Raw genomic sequence first — 24,591 nt, forward strand, 5'->3', positions numbered from 1 at the left:
AACATTTGCAGTCCCAAACTTACTTGAAATGCCAGCATCAGCCTGTGCACAGCTGAGCTCAAATCTATTTTGTCACATTTTGTATTACTGTGGCACTTGAGAAAATAATTTAATTGCTGTGCATGCAGGAATTTGTGCATTGCTTTTGAATGTGCGTTACTAATGCTGTCTGTGTTCTGTAGAAGCAACTATTAGTAAGTTTGCTACTCAGCTGTATTCACAGCAGACTGCTGTTTGTTGGGGAGGGGGAGTGCCAGCTGCCTATCACATTGAAGTAGGAGAGAGCAAGCTCTGAATATTCCCAGCTGAAGTCAATAAAAGCCTCAGGGATACAACACCCTCTCAGGATAGCTTGAATACAGGAATTGAAAAAACCGTTCTGCAACTATTTGTATCCAGTTTACTGGGTAAAATTATATGGCATAAATGCAAGTAAAGATAACAATTTATTTTCCTTAACATTCTGTAGGGTGATAGAAGGACAAGAAGATTGTAGGGTTTGGTTTGGGTTTGGTTTTTTTTTTTAAAAAAAAAAACAACAAAAATATACTGTAATAACAAATTAGCAAGTGTTCATATTTTTTTTTAATTATAGCTATTAAATCACACTCAAAAGCATTAGTTTATGTACAGTCAGTAGACAGCCTGCGGAGTATTTGCAGCATCACTCCCAGTACAGGTAGTGCATGATAAATGGGCAATACGACCTTTGCTTCTTTAACCAAATTATTTTTGACAAGTGGCCCTTAGTATGAAAAGCTAGATCCTTGCTAAACAAATCTGAAGCAACTGCTAATAGCAGCAATTGTCGCCATCCCGGCAACAGGACCGTTTGGGGTGAGAAGCTCTCGAGCTGGGGTGGCGATGGTTTGCCAGTGGGACAACCCACTGGCAGCGGCGAGGAGGAGCACCCACCAGATAAGAGTCCAGCCCTTTGCTTCCCTGCAGAGTTGTTCCCCTGCTTCGCGTTGATTTCTGTTCTGCCTTTTCCCGCTGCACCGGTCTCCTGGGTGCGCTGTAGGCAGTAGTCTTAATAACCAGCACACATGTTCTGCTTAGTTTACTAATAGTTTACAGCAATTTGTAGCCTGTTTAGTATAATAAATTTCGGCAACACTGTTGACACAAGTTGTTATCGTGTATAAACGGCTGTGCTTTGATAAATGAATGCAGAATGTTCTTTTAAAAGTGCACGGTGTTGCTTCAGAGCATATGCTTCTTATTACGGACACGTTTCCAACTGAAGGAGAGTGAAACGCGGCACTCAGGGCTGTCTGAATATGGGGGAGCAAGGCAGGGAGATTCTCTCTTAATAGTTTGAAAGACGTAGCTTCTTACTCATTTCAGTCTTCTGATGTGTCATAAAATTGTCTGAGTTTATACAGAAACCAGGCAACTGTCTCCTGATTTTAAAGTACGTGGATTTATCATAGAAAGTTTCGGATAGCCCCATCGGTGCGCTGCACTCTACTTGAAAGTAAAGATCCACCAGCGTTTTCTGTGCGTTACCAGAAGTGCCTTTGGGTTAAAGTGTAAGTTAGGTACTTTTCCTTGCACTGCATATTCTTGCTAGCAAGAATAAGCAATCAACAGATTTTTAATTTTTTTTTTCTTTTGAGATTTTACATTGTTAGGCCTTTTATCTGTACCATATCCTATATAATTCAAGATTAACATTTTGGATAAAGAGTTTGTTCCTACCAGTTAATGGATGACAGAGTTGATTACCAGATAGTGTGAATCCCACAGTATAACACATCATTTGCACAGCTGGAAAAAGATATTTTAACCCATTAATCTATGAGAGAGGACAAAGGATTTACATCTCATTATATTAAACTCATTCTTTGAAATTAATATTTCCCTTCTAAGAATTTCTATTTGGTAGAAGTTGCATTTTCTGAAAAAAAAAAAAAGAAAAAAAAAGAAAAAAAAGGAGTTGTTACCATTTGCTTTGATTTTTAATGGCTTTTTTGCTTTTAATTATACTGGGTACCTCTTTCAAGCCTCATGCTGTTCCATTTTAAAAGCTGAAATATCACCATGCCAGCTACACAATATGCAGGCCTTTGTCATGCTTTTATGGTCAGATGCCTTCCTGTATTATATGTGAAATAATAATTCATCTCCTTAAATAACTTCATGCTCTTACCCACCTTTCTCTCTACCAGAAAGAGAAAATAAGCAAAGCTTTAGAAAATATTATGAAATAATAAAATCCGTATGACGGTAAAATATTAGCAGGGCAACGACCTTTGTCTGGAAGCTTCACCGTAATCACATTAATTTTTTGCGTTCATTTCTCTCCGACCTGTCAAGAGTTGCGTATAAAACCTCGCTTATGTTACAAAATCCCTTAGGGTAGAACCGAATGGTCTCACAAACTGATCTGAGTCTGCACGGAGAGGTTTTAAAAGTTACTAGAGGCTTCTCGAGGACACGGGGCTGTTCCCTTGGAGCGTGGGGGTGCCCGCAGCGCGGCGGTGCTGGGCGGGAGCGCGGGTTGGCGTGTGTTCTCCGTCGTGCTGCCGCAGGGGCAGGCTGGGCTGCCGGGAACGAGGGCTACCCCCCCAGCAGCGGAAGGCGGCCGTGTTACAGCCCTGCTTTTCTTTCCAAGGCCCTGTATTGCTCCTGTTGGGCATTTCCCCCTCTGCAATTTAAATGCATTGTAAATACCCTCCTGAGGGAGAAGTTTTTTGCTGTTGCCTCCACGTGTGCTGCTTAATCTCTCCCTTACCGTAGTATCCGAGGAACATTTTGATTATGCCCACGTGGTGTAGCATTGCTCCGCAGACCTGGGCACCTCTGGAGAGAAACCGCGGCTCCCTCAACAGCAAGTACCCAGTTCCCTTCCACAGGGAGCCTGGGGCCAAACACATGGCAGAATACACCTACTTCATTGCATAAATTCAACAGTTATATGATGGATTATATTCAACGGTGATGGATAAAACACTGTATACTGAAAATGCGGGGTGCTTCACTTTGTGTCTTGGGACTTGAGCTGCTAAAAATTCTATCAGTTTATGCTGAAACGACTGTATTTCTGGTTTTGTCAGTGAAATCACAATTGTATTGTGGGCAGAACTGATTTTGCCCGTGCATCTTTTGCTTTCTTTCTAAATGGGAAATTATCCTTGGGATTTGGAAGATTTGGGCACATTTCTGAAATACCTGTTTTTACTGATCGTTGTGCATTCGTTTTAAATGTCTGACCCCTGTAATATATTTGCAGGTAAACCAGTTATGATTGTTACTGAATATATGGAAAACGGTTCCTTGGACAGCTTCCTACGGGTAAGCGCAATAGAGAACTACATGGTGCAGGGCTGGCTCTCGTTCTGAATTTGTTATGAATTTGCTACCACTGTACTCTGATTCATCATGTTGCTTAATATTTCATTATTTCCATTTGGTTTTGTGTGCATTGTGAAGCGCTCAGAAGGCCACGTGGGGATCTGCTAGTCCATTTTGACTGCTTGCAATAAGTATTATTCCAAAATTAAGAACATTTTTGTTTTATTAATATGTCACATCAATAAAAAAAACAAAACAAAACAACATTCTGGCATAGAAAAATGGAAATTGTTTTTCTGAGGGCTGAATTACTACTGTAACACGATTATGCTTATTGGTTGGCAGCCTGTATGTCTTACCAAGCGATTTCCAAAGTGAACGGATTTGTGGAAATTTTACCAGTAAACCAATAGTGCTGAGCCAAGAGCCATTTCCCTAAACACGCAAAGTTTAGGGAATAACCCCATACCTGAGGGTGTTCGAAATGTTTTGCTAGCAAACTTCATTGGCCTGTTTTCTTTCCCCAACCTTAGACATACTAATACTGTTGTTGATTTATCTTTGTTTTCTGTCAAAGTTGGTAGCGAGCCTAAAAAAATTTGAACGCTCCCTGTGTCACCAAGATTTACTTGTGGCAAAACAAGAAGTGTAGCAGAAATGAAATCCCATCTGAGGGGAAACACAAGTTTAATTTTAATTTGTTAGGGCAAACTCAGCTGTGGCCGGGAGACTGCTTTGGTTCTGCCACGGTTGAATGACATTATCCCCCAAATTCATAACACTGAACTAGACGTTTAACCCCAAAAGGGGATATATTGTCAACCTTAGTTTCAGTATGTACTATATATGTTATGATGTCCACTGGAGCATGTAAAATACATATAAATAATGTGTCAGTATATCTGAATGAAATATATCTGTACCGAACTGCATATATTTTGTTTAGGCTAAAAATCCTTGAAGAAAGCTCTGAGGAAAGGAGAATAATTTCTGACTACAAAACAGTTGTTCAGCTTGTTTGTTCATTTGAGTGTGGGGTTTTTTTGTTTGGTGGTTGGGGTTTTTTTTTTACTACTGTTGTGTGGAATCATAGGTAAGAACCTTGTGACTCATTAACATCACAGGCATCTCAGGCCATATAACCCTTTTTATAAATGCCTTTTAAAACTAGCTTGCTTTCCTCATTGCCATGGAAAGGCTATCTCAGCATCTCATTCCTTTCGTGGTTAGAAACCTTCTTCTGAGTTCTAGCTAAGTCTTTTCCAGGGTTTATATAGATCCTCTTGTGTTGGCTCTAGTTAAAGAAAGTTTCATAAGAGGGAACTGGTAAGAGTCTTTAATAATAATGAATTTCTTCATGAAAGGGAATTCTGTGAGGCTCTTTAAGCATATGTTGTGCCATATATTTCTCTAATGTTTAAAGTGCTAATATCACCCCTAAGTACATGAATCAAAAATGAAATTAATGCAATCAGTCTTGCAGACTGATTTGTGTGAGCTCACCCCACATGGCAGAGCCAGCTCCCATGTATTTAATAAAATTCTGGAAGAAGCAGCAGGAAGAGCTGGAGAGCTGCCCATGATGATACATTTACAGCACTGGGGGATTCATTTGAGAGCTGCACTAGGACGTACTGTTGTCCCATCATCTATGTATCTATATGTCAATATCAAAGCTAGATGTTAACAGCGCTAGTAAGAGCTGGGAGATTTAAAACATGTGTCTAAAGTAGACAATTAGAAATATGTGCAACTATTGGTTGCTAGGCTAAGTCAGAGTGTATTTAAGTGATTTTTGTGTTCCTGAAGTTGAGGAAAATTTTGAGGAATGAGTTTAAATTTAATGGAATTTGAAAACCACTGAATCAGATCAGCATTTGCTTTTGTTAGAAAAAATGCATGTGTAATAGAAAACTTTCATTAGTCCGTTGGGTAAGGCTGGGATTTTCACTAACAGTTCCTATGGCCTTTCAGGGAAGTTGGACATCTGTTTCCCTAATGTCCTGACACTCCAGTCTTATGAGCACACACAACTTAGATTTATGTGCCGCTTTCACACAGGTCCCATCTAGGAAATTAAAATTCTGATGACAGCAAGAAGGGGGAAAATGATTTTTTTTATCTGAATTGAAAACCTGCCCACTTCCCTCAGCTGATTGGGAGATTATCGTCCACAGATCAAAGTAGTTCTGCGTGTGGCATTTAAATCACGACCCCTGACTCACGAGCTCTTCCCTTGAGGAGCTTCCAGGGTTTTTATCAAAAGTTCCGTGCAAAGACGAACATGAACAATCTCTGAAATGACATTTCGACTGTTTTCCAGAAACATGATGCCCAGTTCACAGTCATCCAGCTAGTAGGCATGCTTCGAGGGATCGCGTCTGGCATGAAATACTTGTCAGATATGGGTTATGTCCATCGAGATCTAGCTGCTCGTAATATCCTCATCAACAGTAACCTGGTATGCAAAGTCTCAGATTTTGGCCTCTCTCGTGTACTGGAAGATGACCCAGAAGCTGCTTACACCACAAGGGTGAGTTTTCCGTGTTTGTTTATCCTTCTAAAGTTCTTGGTGGTGGTGACAAAGTTAGACTGAAATCTGAAGGATTCCCTGAGGCTTATACTCCATGTTGTAGAGGCCATCCAGTCTTGCATGCCCAGTGATGTTCAATAAACGATAAACTTATCACAGCTGGTTTTAATTCATGTCTCAGAGAAAATAGAAGGAAAAAAAATATGATTTCTATTGGTAGACTGTTTTTCTTAAAGTATGCAAAATTCACAGCTCAGTTTCTTTCTGCCAGGTGTGTAAAGGAGAGAATACCACAATTAAGGCCTGAGTTGGTGTGGCACACAATAATGTAAGACTTCATGTGTGCTTTGAGCAGGTTTTGTTGCACTGCTGATTTAGCTCCCACACAGTAAAGAAAAAATCCTACCCAGCAAATTTTTTTTTTTATTATTTTATTTTTTACCTTTTTGTGTCTTCTAGTATGATGGGACATATGTCTGATTGGAGCATGCTGGTATCATTGTTCTACAAGGATGCATCAGTTATACCTGCTGTTGTGCCCCTAACTGAGTAAAAACTTGAGTTAAACAAAAATGAAATCTTGCTTAACAATGCAATAAACATCCTATGCTTTCTCCTTATATCATATATACAAAGTGGTACCCATCTTTTGGAGATGTAATGATATCAAGGAGGAGACTTAACCTCTGGCTGTTTTGTCCTGAGTTCGAGAAGCTTTTATCAGATAGGGGACTGCCCATAGTGTAGGCTGCTGCTTGTTTCTTTTCTGCATATCGTCCTGCCTGAAAAGCTACCTGGAAGCTACGCTGTTGGCTTAGAGCCTTAGAAAAGCCACAGTGTCTTCTAAATATAGCTGTGCTGCACCTCTTGTTCTCACTTGAAGAACGCTTCTGTTTTATTGTGGAAACCTTGAAGGCATACATTTAGTTTTGTGTATGTAGATATTACACTGGGATGTTTAGTTGTTCACTGTAATCCCATTGCAAGTAGATTTTATTAATTTTAGAAAAAGTAGCATTAATCTCCAGTATCTTAGTCAAGTGTAATTTGCACTGATGCTTAGTAATCATCTCGTCTTCACTGTACAAACCAAATTAGAGTAGAATGTATCAGCAAAATCTTAATGTGGGTTTTCTAGGGCTTCCTTCATTCCTGATCACTGACAGGAGAAATCAATTATTGTGGTAGTTTGCATGCTACCTTCTTCATGATTGAAATAAAATGACAAATGAGTAAAGAAATCCTAGCTGTTTTCTTACACGTTATATATACATTATAGATACATACATCTATAGATACATATTTCTCAATCATACCTTCATAACTTACCAGGCATAAAGACTCTATTCTTTACGTCACCTTTCAGTGCTTTCTTTGTCCTCTGATAAGCTTTGGCATGTTGTTAGAAATATGCAATATGTACCACTTTAGAACACTGTCTGCAGAGATCTCTCATGGTTAATACAAAGAGACATTAGTAGAAGAAAGCAGTTTTCATGCTCAGTATAGGTGCAGCATTCACAAGTAAATATTAATATAATGCAAGAGTTCCTGAAGTGAAAATCGTCTGTAGTTCAGCCAGAGGTTTATTGCCTTGTCAGATATGCTTGCCTGCCCTCTTCTTAAAATCTCCTGTGAAAGTAATGGGTGTTAGTGTCTCTGAGGTAAACAGTTTTAGATATAGTATTTATCTAGTCTCGTATTTAGCCTCCCTCCCCCAGGATGTATGCTTGCAAGCTAAGGCAATTACTCTGTGCCCTACCGCTACTGCCCATAGGCAGGTGATCGCTCTCCCCTTTAAAGCAGCTGCCTTCATGCGTGGTGATTGCTGTCCTCTCCACACGCATCCCTCTATTCTTTTATTTTCTATGCGGTTTTTCCAAACTCACTCTTCTTGCTGGTCGTCTTCAGATTTTTTTCAGCTTAACTACATTTTCCTTAAATGTGATGCCCAAAACGGGATACTCATCCCCAGCACCAAGCATAGCGTATTTATCTCATGTTTCTTACACATGCCGTGGGTGAGAAGTCTCTATGTCTCCTTCCACCCCCAACACAGCTTTGCCACATGGTTGGCTCATGTTCTTCTGCTCAGACGCATACCTCTGCCAGGCTTAGTTCAAATCTGTTATTCCAAAATTAATCTGGGCATGCAAACTAATCTATAATTTAGTAATGGCATTTAGTGTACTCACATAAAGAGCTGAAGAAACCTTAAAGTCTTAGTTAACTTAGATGAAAAAGTTGTATGGGGAGAAAAAAGCAACTCCCCATAAAGCTGCAGAGCATACTGCTTTATAAGGGAAGCGTGCTTCCCTGAAAATGAAGCGAACATCAGTGACTTATATCCACTGGTGAGCTGGGACAAACCAGGGTGCACAGGGTGTCAGTGTTCCTGGCCAGTGTTATGTGCGAATTTCCTCTGGCCAAGGGCAGTGTTGTTTTTTTTTTTTCTTTCTTCCTCTTCTGCCACCTATTTTCAAAGCCTACCTGCCTATTTACATTTAGATAGTGAAATCAGATGGAAAGAAACTACTTTGTAAAGTGTAATCATCTGTGTTCAGTAAACTCCATCTGGCATTTAGGGTGTATAGGCAAAACAGTTGCAGGAAGATAATGAAAACCTTCAAATGCAACTTAGGACAAATCTAATTTTCATCAAAAGTAGTTGCTGAAGTCTGCCACATCTTGACTCTGAAAGAAGGGCAAGGCTGTTTGCTATTCAGCTTTTTGCTCAAGTTTCCTTTGAAGCGAATCTTGTATACATGTCCAGGTAGTGTGTCCCTGGAGTGTGTTTGATCCCCAGCTTAAACAACTGGGAACCACAAGTGTGACACACAGCTCCAGCCCACTGGAAGAAAGTTGGGCAGTTCATGTTCCTGCTACTTAGTCATATCATAAAACACAGGGCCATTTTCTAGGCTGTTCCTACTGCCTTTCACAGGCACTAATTATATAGCAAAAACAAGACAAAAATAGTGCTGCCTGTTAAAATCATGGCATCATCCCAAATAATTCCATGCCTTTACAACTAAAGGATGACAACTATTCAGTAGGATCCTTGAAAAGACAAAAAAAAAATTGAAAACATAATCACAATTCCAAACATTCAAACAGTGAAGAGTGTGTATTATATTAATGAGCAGAGACTTTTGCTTCCCCTCAACCTCTTCCCACTCCCAGTTCTCCATTTAGAAATTTATAGAATTAGCTGCAAAGATAGACATTTTATCTATTTAGCCTCCTCTTCTACCCCTGTTTTCCATCTGTAAATGTCAGAGCCTGAGAACAATTCCATCGCTTTAATTCATAATTGCAATTTGGGATCGATCTGCCCCCAAGAAGCCCAGTCAGTCCTTCAGGCTTTCAATACACACCACTGACCAGGTGACATTTTATGTTGTTCTGTTCTCAGAAGCTGTGTCTGAAGCTTTGCGTAAAGGATATGGACATGTATTCTTTTATATATCAATAATGTATGTATCCCTTTATATATCAGTGCATGATCTGTGATATTCATGCTATTGTACGAGAGCTCTGAAGGACAATGCAAGGATCACAGGTGCATATGTGAAATATAGGGAATCAAGAGTTGTAAGAAAACTTCGCTACCTGACCGGGTCATTTTTTACCTCCTGAATTATTGTCATGGACTCAATACCACAAAAGGCCTTTGGCAGCCTGTGGTCTGCCTGCTTACAGAAGGAGAAGCCAGCATGTGAATTACACTGATTGAGTGTTTGGATTTTTTTTAATTTTTTTTTTTTTTTTACTGAGCTTTTGTGCCAGAGGGGATGTTCTGTAATTATCTACGTTCTCCGTACCTATTCACTTTTAATTGAAAGGCCAAGATTGTATTAAAATTGTCATTGTCAAATTGATCCTTTTTATTCTTATTATTTTTAGATGTCTGTATGACAAGTAGGTGGACTAATGACACAGTATGAAGTGGAAGTAAATTTAAACCATCACACACGTAGAGGGCCTGTAATTATGTCTCTCAAAGGCATAATATTTGGGTAATCGGTAGACGAACTTTGACTATTTAAACACATAGTTGGATACATCACCAGTGTAGATGGCATTTCAATGTAAAACACTGTCCAGTTGTTATATTTGCATGGATAACCTCTCATTAAATCTACATCACTTCAGAAAGTACCGTGCTTTGATGGCAAGCGCTCTGGTAGGCTGTGCCCCCAGGTAAGGGTGCCAGAGCGGAGCAGGGGGGGCACGGCAAGGCGCCGCTCCATCGCGTGCTGCAGGGAAGGGTGCACGTGATTGCAGCTGGTCCTTGGCAGAAGTTTGCTGTGGTTTGTTCGTTCCCTTTATATGCAAAAACACGGTAATGCAGTCTGAATGTGTTGAAGGGTGTGGTAAAAAAAGGAGAAGAAAAACCCAAACCACAAATTCTCTTGCCTGATATGCCTGAGGGAGAGCGGCAGTGCTCTGTTATCATCTACCACTCCAGAAGGAGATAAGGTCAAGATAAAATATTCGTTAGTGAGAGATGAACAAGTAGCATCAGGTAATTTTCAGGTGCTTAAGAGGGTAAGTCAGGCTCATCTCACTTGCATGAAACCATCTTGCTCTGTACCAGTAAGGTACCTCCTGAACTAGCCTGAGTCCTCATGTAATGGATTAATATCAGGCTTTTACCTTCAGGTTTTCCTGCAAAGTTCTTCTAATAATTCTGTTAGAATCCATTTTTCTTGATTCTCCTCTCCCCAGGCCTGTGGCTTAGGTGCCTGTGGCAGTCACCCTGTAACAGATTATAAATCAGAATATTGGAATGGGTTATGAAGGCCTGGAAACAGCTGCCTTGTGCCGGAGTGCCAGACGCACTAGAAATAAATTGAGGGCTTCGTTGACTTTAGATGAATGATGCTGAACAGCCAGATAGTGTAGGAATCGCAGCTCCATCTAGAGCGGATCAAACCTTCGGTTACTGCTGGCTCACTAATTTCAAACCCCAAGAGTGGTTCTCTGACCTAGACTGCCTGGGATTTCGAGCTGCAATAACAAACTCCTACAATTTCTAATGCTTTCTACTCAAATTCAGGCAGCTTATTTGGCTTCATGACGAGCATGACCTTAAAGGGAGACCATGACAAAAGTGTAAAACCTGTCCTTATCTTCAGAAAGTAATCAGTAAATATATTACCAATAGCTAGTGATGCATGCACATGTAGATTTCTCATTATAAGTCTGTATCAAATAGATTTGGGCAAACCTTTTTCCTAGGCATATGTATAATAATTTTTCATTTAGCAAGTTTGTCTTACATGGTCAATCCTGATAGTACTAACTTTAAAGGGTAGGAGCCCAGTAATACCAACCAATAATTAGAGTTTCAGATTTTCCAGTGGAGGATAAGCAACAGAGATAGCAGATAAAGAAGAATTAAACTGCATGAAAGCCTAATGGACATACAGTAAGTAATTAAAAAAGACCCTAAACAAACAGGTAGGATTTCTTAGCACTTTCATCATAGCAGTTTACAGAGCAGATATCATTATACTCATTTTAAATATCAGGAGACTGGGGAAAGGGAGTAAAAAACAAGAGACGAGTGAAGAAACTGGTATGGAAGCCTAGTTTTCCCAGCTCCAGCTCTATGGTCTAGGAGAAAAGTGTTTGGTTTAATGTATGCAAAGATAAATTATTTAAGATATCTTTGATCCTGGCCAAGGATATTGCAAAGAATATCCGGATTTCTGGCAAAGCAGAAAACTGAAGGGTGGTATGTGTTCAAATGAGATAAATATTTCTCAAAAATGAGGGAAATGAAAAGGGATTTTCTAATGCTGAATGGTCATGGGGTTTTTTAATTTCAAAACAGACTATTTGAATTACATCAAGCCTTCTAATTTTCAAAGGTAATAGCAATAGAAAACTATGCATTTAGTTTGATACAACTCTCAAGATTTTCTGCATATATTGATATTTGGACATCTGCTAAAATGTGAATGTTGCATAATCCTTTGGGGGGGATTGTTTTTGTCTTAAAATGCTTATTTGTCTAAAAAATATTTACCAGAACTTTTTTTTTTTGCTGTTCTTGCTCTTAAATTATTCAAAAAACGGTTCAACAAAGTCTCCTTTTAAATACAAAGATAAAATTGACATTTTTATGACAAATTGGGGAGCAGAATAGCAAAATCATAGTTTTACACTCTATTCAGTGGCAGTTGATTTCTTTTTTAGCTACAGTTTAATACTCTCCTTATTTTAGTCTTGTTTATGATAATGCTACACGTATCTGTAGGCTTGTGTAGAGTTACAGCTGAGAGACTCAGCAAAGAAAATTTATTTCCTTGTAATGGAATCTAGGGGTGATTTACCTTCATTTTTCACTAAAACAAACAAAGCTAGAATGTTGTTTCATTGAGTTTATAATCTTCCTTACCCTGCAATAAACCAGTCCCAAAATGTTAGGAGCCTAATTAATATCATTTTGTGTAAATGTGTTTCTCCAATTGTATAAATTACTTTTTCCATAAGATTATAAAGCTAAAGACCCTCTATTGAATATGATATTTCCTGCCCTTGCCTAAAGCGCTCATGTTCTAGCCACGAGCACATTTTTCTGTGTGACATCTGGCAATTATTTCTCTAGGGTTCGGCAAGAAGGGCTCCATTTTCGTATCTTAACATGAAATTAAAAGAGTGAGCCTGAAGCCACCCACAGAAATTCAGATTCTTTAGAGAGCAAGATTCTGAAAACTCCAAAATGATACTTCTGTAATTCACAGAACCAGACACTATGCTGATGCAAGAAAAACAACATAACTACTCCCTGCCTCGAGGGCTTTCTTATGTGGGGCACGTCATATGTATATCATAGAATCACGGAATGGTTTGGGTTGGAAGGGACCTCAAAGACCATCTAGTTCCAACCCCCCTGCCATGGGCACGGTGGTGGCCCCTCATGCCCGGGCTCCAGTGGCCCCATGAGCTTCACGGTCCTTTCCAGATGTGGTCCGCGGGGTTGGGTTTGATCTGCAGAAGCCGTTTGCAGTTTACATCTCGGGTAGCGTGGAGGCAGTTTTGTCCTGGCCGTTGAGATGGCCTGGGGTGGGTGAGCACCCCGTGGGCAGGTCGGCGCAGGGAGGACTGGCATCCTCGGCGTGCAGGCCGGGCTTCCCCCCGCCTGCTCCTCTGCGCAGGCAGCGTTCGGGCACCTTGGCCTTGCAGCCGCGCTCTAACTCTGCTCGGGCTTGCGGGCGGCTTCTGAGCCTGTGGGACGAGTGGGAGACGTTTGATTAGGAAGCTCTTTCTGTTCATGGCGGTGGGGTTTTGTTTGTGTAAAGTCAGGATATGGCTCTCCCCTGGCATTGACGTTCTTTATTGGAAATCAAAGTTTGCTCTGCTAGTATGCATAGGCAGAAAAAAAAAAGGTCGAAAGAGTGGGATTGATTTCTTTATCACCCCCGCATCTACAAGTGTAAGTGGATTTGTTGTGAAAACACTAGGACGCAGGAGAGCTTCCCTTGTTTCTTGGCCATGCCTTGGACTCACTGAGGGACCCTGGACATTTGTAAAGTGGATATCCTATTGCTTCTCAATGGAATAGGAGAAAATCTAAATAATTTTTTTGTTCTCAGTACTGTCATGGAACAGAACTGGGAATTGTGAATAAACTTATAATGAATAGAAAATATGACGTACTTTTTCTGACTAAAGGACATCATTTTATAGGTTTCCAAGTTTGCAAGAGAAGAGACATCAGGTGCTCTAGTCTGGCTTCTGTGATGAAATACTGGTTTCAAATACTGCTGTTTATTTTCTGTGTCCTATTTGTTGGTCCACAAGTAATGTGGAAGTTCAGAGTTTACCTAATTTTAAGGGTTGTGTGCAAAATGAAGGTTTGTCTTTTGGTTAAGGTAGGGAGTCTACTAAGTGGAATGGGATCGATAAAAAAATGTATGCCAAGACAGATTCCCTCTCTGACCTTTGCCAAGCCTCTAAGATGTACCTAGTGACATTTTGCAGGTCTAAACTGCAACCTGAGTAAAGCCTACCTGTGTTGCTTATATTTAATCTAATTTGTGCAATATTAACCGTGAAATTACAGAAGCTTAGGCTCCAGGGTGGGCTGTATTTAGGTTTCAACATTAATGTCCTCATTTCTGTTGTTAACCAAGCTAATGAATCTAAAGCTGGTGAGGGTACAGCTACCCTCAGTGCAGGTGCACTTCATGGAAGTGTAGGCAAAGCATTAGATCTTTACATTTTATTTCTTGCTGGTTAGTCAGTGGAAATAAGAGCGCTCCTTTCCCATACAGGTTGTTGTGAGGAAAGGTGTGTGATCAGACTGTAGTATAATGGGGGTTGTGGAAGTGCCTTAAATAGCTAGTCTAGTGTGAAATCCTCAGAATATATCCCTGTACGTGTTGTGCATCCCTGGAACTGGAAACGACTTTAAACTATCACAGTTTTCGCTATTCAAATATGTTCACTCCAGAATTACCTTAAGTAATAAGTTTTGCACTTTTTAGGACCTTAGTCTTTTAGCACTTACTTTTCTCATGTGTGACTCACAAATCAGAGTCTTAAAAACCTCTGTCATGCTGGCACCATCAGAAATTGTCTCTTTCCTCTAATTCTCATATTGCAGAAACTCAGCCTGAGGCTGCTTGTGCGCATTTTACTAATTTGACCTATGGCGGCCATAATCAGAGAGAGATGTTCCCTTAACTACAATATTAATTGTAATGGTAGCTTTAATTCTTTTCAAGTTTGAATCATTTAATGATGCCTTGCTTCTCCTGTGACTGTAAAAAATGTTTAAGACGGCATGCCCAGATGACATTTTTGCACTCTGCCCTCTGCACGGATGACCCCATCCGAATCTGTCTTTCTGTGACTGTCTCCGACGGCTTTGGAATGGGAAATTTGTGCATATTATGGTCACGGTCACTGCCTTATACAGTTGGAGCCTTGGCATTCGTGAAACAGAGCAACCTCATGGCCCCTCGTTTTCCTTGAATGCCCTAGAAAACATGGGGTGAAAACATGGTGAAACCATGCAGGGTTCACACTAACAGGGAGTTCACCTGAGATGCCTACAGGTAGCCAAATCTAGCCCTCTTGTGCTGCGCAAAGGGATCTAGGATGCAAGGACGGACCTCGTACTAGCTTTTTCATCCTTGATGCTCTATGACTGTCTTGTCAGGTTCTGAACATTTTAGAACTGAAAATCAACCATACTTAACTTACCATTTATAATTATCTGTGCATATTATGCTACGCATACATATATATGTGAGCATATATGTATATGTATGTACATGTGTACAGTATGTATACTATACAATATATCTATAGCTTCAGTAGATTTTGCACTCTAATGTATTTTACTCTCTATTGCGTACAAGATGCTTGCATGACAAATGGCAATAGCATTTTCCAGCTTACACCGTTTTTTACACCAATACAGCGATAATTGAGAATCTCAGATATTCATTTAAAATAATCAGTCATGCAAAATTATATTCATTGTATTACAGTGAAAGGGACTGGTTTGTTTTGTTTTGCTCCTAGGGGGGCAAGATTCCTATCCGGTGGACATCACCAGAAGCCATTGCATATCGGAAGTTCACATCAGCCAGTGACGCATGGAGCTATGGGATTGTTCTCTGGGAGGTGATGTCTTACGGAGAGAGACCATACTGGGAGATGTCCAACCAGGATGTGAGTATATTGTTATCTGACTTATGTTCTCAAATAAAAGATCAAGCTGTGAAAGGAAGCGAAGCATAATGAAACCAGGTGGCTCTGAGTTTTTGATGTTGACATTGAATAAAATGTAGAAATGAAAGTCTCCAAATCTCCCTAGTCAGGTATGAGTTCTAGTGAACTTAACAAAAAGCCAGCATCTTTTGGCAGGGTATTTTGGACCTCTGAAGGAACATATTAGAGAATTGTATCACGCTGGTGGTTTTCTGTAGGATGATTCAAACAATTCCACTGCAGTGAGGTCATTGCCTTTTACATTCCTTAGCTTACTGTTGGAACACCCTCCTAAATTTCTGTTGATCCCCTTTGGTTCTACTTGTATAATATTCTTTAGAAGTTTTCTCTTAATGTCAAATACACAGAATAAATTGCTCTTGGAGCTTGTGAAAAAGAGAAGCAAAGCATTTCTACTAAGAGTTTAATGAAACCAAAATACCTCTGGAAGTAATCAACGGATAAAATAGAGTGATATGATTAGAAGACTTCCAATACAGGCTTCTTTGCAACATCAGTAAACTATCCAAGCCTGCAATCCAAACGATTCTATGGATCTCTCACAGTATTTTTGTAAGAAGCATGAACAGTTGGACTTGATGATCTTACAGGTCTCTTCCAACATAAACGATTCTATGATTCTATTTCCCCAAATAAGATTTTTATTATATCTATTTTGGGTTCTTCTTCTGTTGTTTTATTAATCTTAGATTTATTCTATGGGAGTTACTTATGAACTAACTTTACTGAAGTACTGTCACTAACACAAATAGATTTTCCAAGGAGTTGGTATATGTCGTTACTAGTACTAAATTAAAAAAAGGTAGCAACATAGTTGTAGTCAGACATTTTCTATACTACTTTATGTTAAACAAGAAAAAAAAGAAGAAAACTACTTTCAAATGAGTACCTCTGGAATGCAAATCTCTGCAGCAAACTGTATTTTTTTAAATTAGTCCTAAACGTTCTTTCTGTCCTTGGTGGAGATCAATTAATTGTGCTATGTAGGCTGATATACTAGTGGAATGCCTTTAATAATAGTTGTTCACATTAAAATCAGAAACAGAAGGATTAACCTATTTATGTGCCTCTGCTTTGTGTCTGCTTAAACCATGGGCTTGTTTTCCTATCCCTGTTTTGACTCAGAATGTTTTTTCCTGCTTTTGAATTAAGTGATCCAGATAAAATGAAAGGTTAACAGAATATGGCTTTATCATTTTCTATTTAGAATACATTGGGGTTTTATTCATGGTGCAATAGATACTGTAGGACTGATCAAAAGGCGTTATACTCAAGCGAAAAGGTTGTATCAAAAATCTTCATAACAGTGTAAATCCTGGGCTATTTTTTTTTTTTTTGGTCGATCTAGACAAATTTTGTCAATCTAGACAAATGATAAAAGAATTGAGCCTGTACTGCCTAGTAGGAAGTATACAGTTATCTTTGTGGTAAGTTTTTAAAATATTTTTTGGCCCTGTGAGATCAATTACGACCAAATTTCTTCACAAGACCTTCTGTCTGTCAGTTCAGGATCACGGGTATGAGAGGGGACTTGGTTTTCGCCGAGTGCAGTGTCCACTGGAGAGAAAGTGTGTGTTGCTGAGGGTGATCAGGCAAGAGATATTCAAGACCTTTAGAAGTTTGGCACAGTTAAGCAAGCACCTTACTAGCTGTAGCTTTTATCTATGGATTTAGTTCAATCAAGTGTGAGTTTTGGAGATCCTTTTTAGACTCTCACCTTCCTCAAAGTCACATACAGTATCTTAACTCCCCTACAGCCCTTTCTGTATGCCTAATTTACTGCCTGGTTTACTTTGCAGATAAACCAGAGGCATTGCAAGACAAGACAATTAGTGAATAAACACATTTGTTTAAACACGGAATGTCCATGTTAATGTGGTTCACAGAACTGATAAAAACAAGTTGATTTAAGTGCCTTTAAGTTTTCAAAAACTTTTATCCTTGTGCAGGTGATTAAGGCTGTTGATGAAGGGTACCGCTTGCCACCTCCTATGGACTGCCCAGCTGCCTTGTATCAGCTGATGCTGGACTGTTGGCAGAAAGACAGAAACAACAGACCCAAGTTTGAGCAGATTGTCAGCATCCTGGACAAGCTGATCCGTAATCCCAGCAGTCTGAAAATAATCACCAATGCGGCGGCAAGGTGACATATTAGATCTTACATTGCACATAAATAAATGTCTTTGATTTCTTCATCTTCCATAATTAGAATTTGTTTACTCTGTTCACCTGCTTCTTCAAATTTTAACTGTAGCTGCTTGTAATCTGGAAGGCTAGAGAAAGCTTCCTGACTATCCCTTTGGGAGAAGGATTTCATATTATTAACTTTTTTATTATTGCTGTTATTTTTACTAATAATTTGCTATTATTTATTCAAATCGTGAAAAGCTGTTATGCTAGGGCTATGAAACCCATTTTAAGATTGAGCAGAGGTCTGTGAGAAAAACGCAGATGGCACATTTGACCATCGTGTGATCTTCCTTTTCCTTCTGACCTTAGGTGGTGTTTTAAGTGCTTAGTGTTTCATAGGTTACAGTTAGCCGTGTTCCTAAGTATCTTTCTGAATTGGGTCCAAACACACATGCTACACTCTTATGCTCTGCTCTGACAAGTCACCTTAACTTTAATCATATGAATAATCTTTTTCCTTTCAGTAGGACTCACAAACTTAAAAATGCACTTACGTTCCCTGTTAGATCAATGCCTTAACTAGGAGTGAATTTCCAACCTGTGCAATATTCCTAATTGCATTGGAAACATTCATTTATAATCCTGATTATTCAACGCACTCTGGAACATCACTATGATGAGATAATTCTTATCTCATTGAGAGAGAGTAACTGAAGAGTGTGTTGACACCTAAGGGCACAATGAGGATGTGGTGAAAGAAGAGCTTTGGTTAAGTAGGGTTTAAGTGAATTGGTTTATATAATGCACAAAATGTTATATTCGTACTGAAGTGATGTAAAAGATGTAAAATTACTTTTAGCATGAATGCTAGTGCAAAATCTTCTGTCCGCAAAGCAGGCAGAGCCGGGGAGAAATGCGCTCTGCTCCTCTGCTGCTTCAGACCCAGGTCTTCGAGGGTGTTTCAGTGGGCAAGAGACCAGAATCTGACATGAGGCAAGCTCCAGAAAGGAACACAGCAAAACATCCCTCTCGTGTAACGCAGCACACTTCTCGCCACGGCAATCGAAGGGGAAGGCGCAGAAGGGAAATGAAGCAAAGGCAGCGGGAAGAACCGCATTGATACTGCAGCCTGCTTCAGGATCTTGCCTCCTTTTTCCTGGCATTGTATTGCATCCTGAGGTAGAGGCTGGCCATCCCAATTACCTCCTGCTGCCACTCCAGACATGTGAAAAAGAAAGCAGAGATGGGAGGAGGAAGGCAGCCATGCTAACGGGATTTGCTTTTAAAAATATATAATGAGAGCATACTGCTTGCATGGTAATTATGTTTCAATAATTTAATTGGTGAGCATTTAACACATAGTAAACCAACACGCTTACCAAAGCAATTATTTCTGTTACCTGCCATGTAACAGAAAACAAACAAACAAAAAACCTTGAATTTTTTTGAAAAAAAAATGAACTGTTTAAACACTATCTTCTCAGTCAAGCGTATTTCTTCTAAACATCTTGCACCCCCATTTGGCAAACGATTGGTGAAAAATCGTTATTTTGTAGGGATATGTTGAAGCAATCTGCTGAATAGGAGAGTTAGAAATCATGACTGTTGTGTTTTGGTTTGGGGATTTGATTGCAGAAACCAGTACTGAATGTTTTGCATTCCAAACAGAAGCAAAATGTTCCCTGTTTACTGCCCTTCCAGTTAGGGAGTTGAACCACAGTAGAGCTGAAAACAATGTTGAACCATCATTTTCCAGTCTACCTGTTCGTAGCCAGTAAAAGCTGATAGCGTCTAATGGAGACCAGATTCAGTCCGAGTGCCGCTTGCACCTGCCGGGTTCTGTGCAGGAGACCAGAGCGCAGTATTGTGCTCTCCCGTCTCTCTCTTGCTCTCTTTGCTCCCATTTCATGATATGCTTTACCGGCGCAGGCAGCAGAGGCTGCACATCCACACCGCGATGCCGTGCTCTCTGCTCGTGGCACAGCGTGGGGAAGGAAGGAGACTGCTAACGTGATTGGGGACTTCTCACAGGTGCTTTAGGTGAGCTCTCAGTAAAATGTTCTTCACGGCAGGCTGCTGCTTTGACTTTGATGTGGAGCGCGTTTCTGAGGAGGGGAATGTCAAAGGTGATCTTTATTCCCTCCTTCCCAATTGCCTTTCAGTTGGTAAGTCCTTGCACCCTCTCGTGGTTTTACCCCAGCCAGCAGCTGAGCACCACGCAGCCGCTCACTCGCTCCTCCCCATCGGGATGGGGGAGAGAAATGGAAAAGTTAAAGTGAGAAAACTCGTGGGTTGAGATAAAGGCAGTTTAATAGGTAAAGCAAAAGCCACGCACACAAGCAAAGCAAACCAAGGAATTGATTCCCCACTTCCCATGGGCAGGCAGGTGCTCAGCTATCTCCAGGAAAGCAGGGCTCCATCATACGTGTAACAGATACTGGGGAAGACAAACACCATCACTCTGAATGCCGCCACCCCCCCCACCCCCCACCCCCCCTTCCCTCAAGCTCCTTATAAACTGATCATGACGTGAAATGGTATGGAATACCCCTTTGGTCAGTTTGGGTCACCTGTCCTGTCTGTGCCTCCTCCCAACATCTTGTGCACCCCCAGCCATCCCGCTGGCAGGGCAGTGCGAGAAGCACAAAAGGCCTTGGCTCTGCGTAAGCACTGCTCAACAATAGGTCCATAGAACAAAAACATCTCCATATTATCAACACTGCTTGCAGCACAAATCCAAAACATAGCCCCACGCTAGCTACTATGAAGAAAACTAACCCTCTCAGCTAAAACCAGGACGCACCCCTTGCATTCTCAAGCAGTGCAACATCTCTCCCTCTCTGCAGCTCCTCGCTCCCTGGTGACAGATGGGGGGCTGTGGGGTCCGGGCAGTGGGCACACCAGCATGGGTGAGCCCAGGCCCTTCCCTTCTGGGAAGACATTTGTTGCAGTTCAGGGAATGTGTGATCTGTGATCTCTCCATCTCACTCTTTGCCTGTAGGTGCCTGCAGACCAACGCACACTATCCTTAAACCCGAGTATGACCAAGAAGTAGGTGTGACAGCATGAGGGGTGCTGGGCAGTCCTATGCAGATTTGGAAATCCATGATCACCCCCATGTAACCATTGCCAAAACTGACTAATCTCAAATGTCAGACCTGGCTGAAAAGCTGCAGCCAGGTCCATGCCCTCTTCATGTCCTCCAGAGAGACACTTCTGCTAGGTAAAGTGGGAGCCGGTGTTGCTGCTGGCCAGGGACTGAGCGCTGGAGGGCCAGCATCACTTTCTGACAGACGGACAGAGGAAAATGAGCAGCCAGATTTAAAACAGGTTTGGATCTTGCTGTAGCCTTGTGTGCAGAAATACGTAACTGCTGTGCAAGGGCGGTGATTCAGGGCAGCTCCTCGAGAAGGAGGGCAGCAGTCAGATCCCTGCTGGTGTCCTTGTACTGTCGACAGGCAGCCGGAGAGGGACAGGCATTGCTGCAGAGGTAAAGGGCTCTGCGACTCAGCCCTGAGGGCTTGGGGGGTCACATCCACTCAAATGGCTGCTCTCAGTTGTTATTTGAGGCTGTAGTGCTCCCGCAGCACCTCTCCCCATGCCCCTAATAAGCAATTAATCTAAATTACAGAGATCTCAGCTCTCTTTTACCCATGTCTGTGGTGCTACTGGAAGAATGCTAAAGCTTTATGCCCACCATATGCTCATAGGTGTTCAGAATATACTTGGTCAGGAAAAATGTTTAACCTGACGATGTCTGTTGCAGATGCAAAGCTTGTCTCTTCTTACAGATTTTAGAGCTGATGTTTCTTTAAAATAGTCACAGCACTGTTGTATCCTATTTGAAAGCACATTGCTGGAGGTGCATAGGATATCCCTGTCCTCTGGTACGTTACTTGTTAACTGACTTCGACTGAAGGATGTGCTTGAACTGTACGTCTGATTCCAGGCCATAGCCCAGGCACATTTTACACTAATACCTCATAGGAATACAAGAGAGGAGTCAAAGCCTTCAATTCTGTATTTGCTTTTCAGTTTTCTATCCATTCTGGCCAATCCATGGCATCTAATAATTTCTTGATGCCCATTGATCCTCATTGATTGTCTCTTCTCAGACTGTTCTACGTGCCTGAGAACCTTACGTTGACGAAAGGTTTTTGTAACCTCAACACAGCAAACGTTTCATAATATCTTTCCTGGTGGTGTGTTTCATCTCAAATTCACATGAAAATTCCTTTCCTATTCCTTGTAAAGTACAGACTGTGGCTGATTTCTTTTCTTACATGTCAAAATTCCTTTTTAATCAGGTGGCCACCCTGAGCTCTTGCTAACAAGACCAGCACTGGTTATGGACATCTGGGTGTTTTGTGTCCTTGAGGCTGCCTGGAGTTATCTAGCTCTGTAAAGGGCTGCAGGAACAGAACTCAGGACACAAAAAGTTGTACAAGTCATGCAGTTTTCTAAAGCACAACCTCGTGATATTTTTATTTGATTTATGTCTTGCTGTTCCTTCCTGTTTACTGAGCATGATGTTCATTTTTATAGCAGAGTCCTTAGGTCCTTAGGTTGTTTGGATATCTTTAGGGTGGAAGTGAGTTCATAGTTCTTCCAGTTTTGATCAGGTTCACTATTTTTATTTTTGAGCTTATTGTTTTTTAGTCCCCTGTGTATTACTTCACATTTGTGAACATTTCATGCAGATACAAAGCAGATGGAAAGTTTTCTAAACTTGAGCAGGAGAGACAGAATCACTTCACCCACCTGCTAACCAGTTGGTGAGGCTGTGGTCTGAAAGGGCTTATTAATTGTTGTTTCATTTGTGTGGGAAAAAAATTGTAAGCCAAGAGTCACGCTACTTGAAATACTTTGTATACACTACAAATCTGTAATGGACTCAAAGCACTTCATTTTCTTTATATTTTTTCACTTATTTATATTTCTGATTTCTTTTTTCTTATTTGAATTCCTGATTCTGATCCTTTATATATATATATATATATATGATGGCTCTCTAGAGTTACATTGTATATTATCATTTTATGTATATGAAACTTACACAGCCATTTGAAAAAATATATATAAAACATAGTGTATAATTAGAAAGCATTTCGGTGTCCCCAAGTGCATTAAGCTGTTGGAGGATAGTGCGACCTTGAGGTATAAGGATTCTGATACAGGACGCAGGCAACCCAAGTATTATGGCAGTTTTCCCATTGACTGGAGATGGGGAAACATAACCTCCATTTTTAAACAGGGCAAAAGGAAAGATCTGGGGAACTACAGGCTGGTCAATCTTACTTCTGTGGCCAGCAAGATCATGGAGCACATCCTCCTGGAAATTATGCTAAGGTGCATGGAAAATAAGGAGGTGATTGGTGACAGCCAACATGGCTTCACTAGGGGCAAATCATGCCTGACAAATTTGGTGGTCTTCTGTGATGGGGTTACAACATTGGAGGATAAGGGAAGAGCAACTGATGTCATCTACCTGGACTTGTGCAAGGCATTTGACACTGTCCTGCATGACATCCTTGTCTCTAAATTGGAGAGACGTGGACTTGACAGATGGACCACTCAGTGGATGAGGAATTGGCTGGATGGTCGCAGTCAAAAAGTTGCAGTCAACAGCTCGATGTCCAAGTGGAGTCCAGTGATGAGTGGTGTTCCTCAGGGCTCGGTACTGGGACCGACGCTGTTTAACATCTTTGTTGGTGACATGGACAGTGGGATCGAGTGCACCCTCAGCAAGTTTGCCGACGACACCAAGCTGTGTGGTGGGGTTGACACGCTGGAGGGAAGGGATGCCATCCAGAGGGACCCTGACAGGCTGGAGAGGTGGGCCCGTGAGAACCGCATGAAGTTCAACAAGGCCAAGTGCAAGGTCCTACACGTGGGTTGGGGCAATCCCAAGCACAGCTGCAGGCTGGGCAGAGAATGGATTGAGAGCAGCCCTGAGGAGAAGGACTTGGGGGTATTGATTGATGAGAAGCTCAGCATGAGCCGGCAGTGTGCGCTTGCAGCCCAGAAAGCCACCCGTGTCCTGGGCTGCATCAAAAGAGGTGTGACCAGCAGGTCGAGGGAGGTGATCCTGCCCCTCTACTCCGCTCTTGTGAGACCCCACCTGGAGTACTGCGTCCAGCTCTGGGGGCCCCAGTACAGGAGAGACATGGAGCTGTTGGAGCGAGTCCAGAGGAGGGCCACGAAGATGATCAGAGGGCTGGAGCACCTCTCCTATGAGGACAGGCTGAGAGAGTTGGGGTTGTTCAGCCTGGAGAAGAGAAGGCTCTGGGGAGATCTCATTGCGGCCTTCCAGTACCTGAAGGGGCCTACAGGAAAGCTGGTGAGGGACTGTTTATCAGGGAGTGCAGTGACAGGACAGGGGGTAATGGGTTTAAGCTGAAGGAGGGTCGATTTAGATTAGATGTTAGAAAGAAATTCTTTACTGTGAGGGTGGTGAGGCACTGGAACAGGTTGCCCAGAGAGGTTGTGGATGCCCCCTCCCTGGAAGTGTTCAAGGCCAGGTTGGATGGGGCTTTGGGCAACGTGGTCTAGTGGAGGGTGTCCCTGCCCGTGGCAGGGGGGGTGGAACTAGGTCCCTTCCAACGCAAGCCATTCTGTAATTCTGTGATAACCTGCTATAAAACAGGAATAGCCAACTTAATAGCCAACTTTAGCCTCTGCCTAAACAAAGCATTTGAAAAAAGTTTGAAAAATGTTTCTAATTCCAGCACTTGATTTTTAGAAATTCTGAATTTCTACCAGGTCTGTAATTGATTTCAAAATTGGGAAGGAATCCACACAAAAACCCCCCGACCTGCTTCTGTATTTGCTTTTGTTTCTATATAACCTTTTGGTAAAGTGAAAGTCAGTGTCAA

The 24,591-nt window shown here is 41.3% G+C and overlaps 1 protein-coding gene across 3 annotated transcripts in view; it reads left to right on the plus strand.

The window, feature by feature from the left end:
- The window catches only part of EPHA3 (EPH receptor A3), a 235,338-nt gene that overhangs the window by 197,830 nt on the left and 12,917 nt on the right, over positions 1 to 24,591 (plus strand). For all 3 annotated transcript variants that reach the window (XM_054846606.1, XM_054846622.1, XM_054846615.1), the window contains exons 12-15: positions 3,236 to 3,297; positions 5,621 to 5,830; positions 15,377 to 15,526; positions 17,536 to 17,729. In XM_054846606.1, coding sequence (XP_054702581.1) covers positions 3,236 to 3,297; positions 5,621 to 5,830; positions 15,377 to 15,526; positions 17,536 to 17,729 — 616 coding nt within the window. The remainder of the gene's footprint in view (positions 1 to 3,235; positions 3,298 to 5,620; positions 5,831 to 15,376; positions 15,527 to 17,535; positions 17,730 to 24,591) is intronic.

This window comes from Grus americana, chromosome 1 (assembly GCF_028858705.1).
Source record: "Grus americana isolate bGruAme1 chromosome 1, bGruAme1.mat, whole genome shotgun sequence".
In the NCBI taxonomy this organism is placed as follows: Eukaryota; Metazoa; Chordata; class Aves; order Gruiformes; family Gruidae; genus Grus; species Grus americana.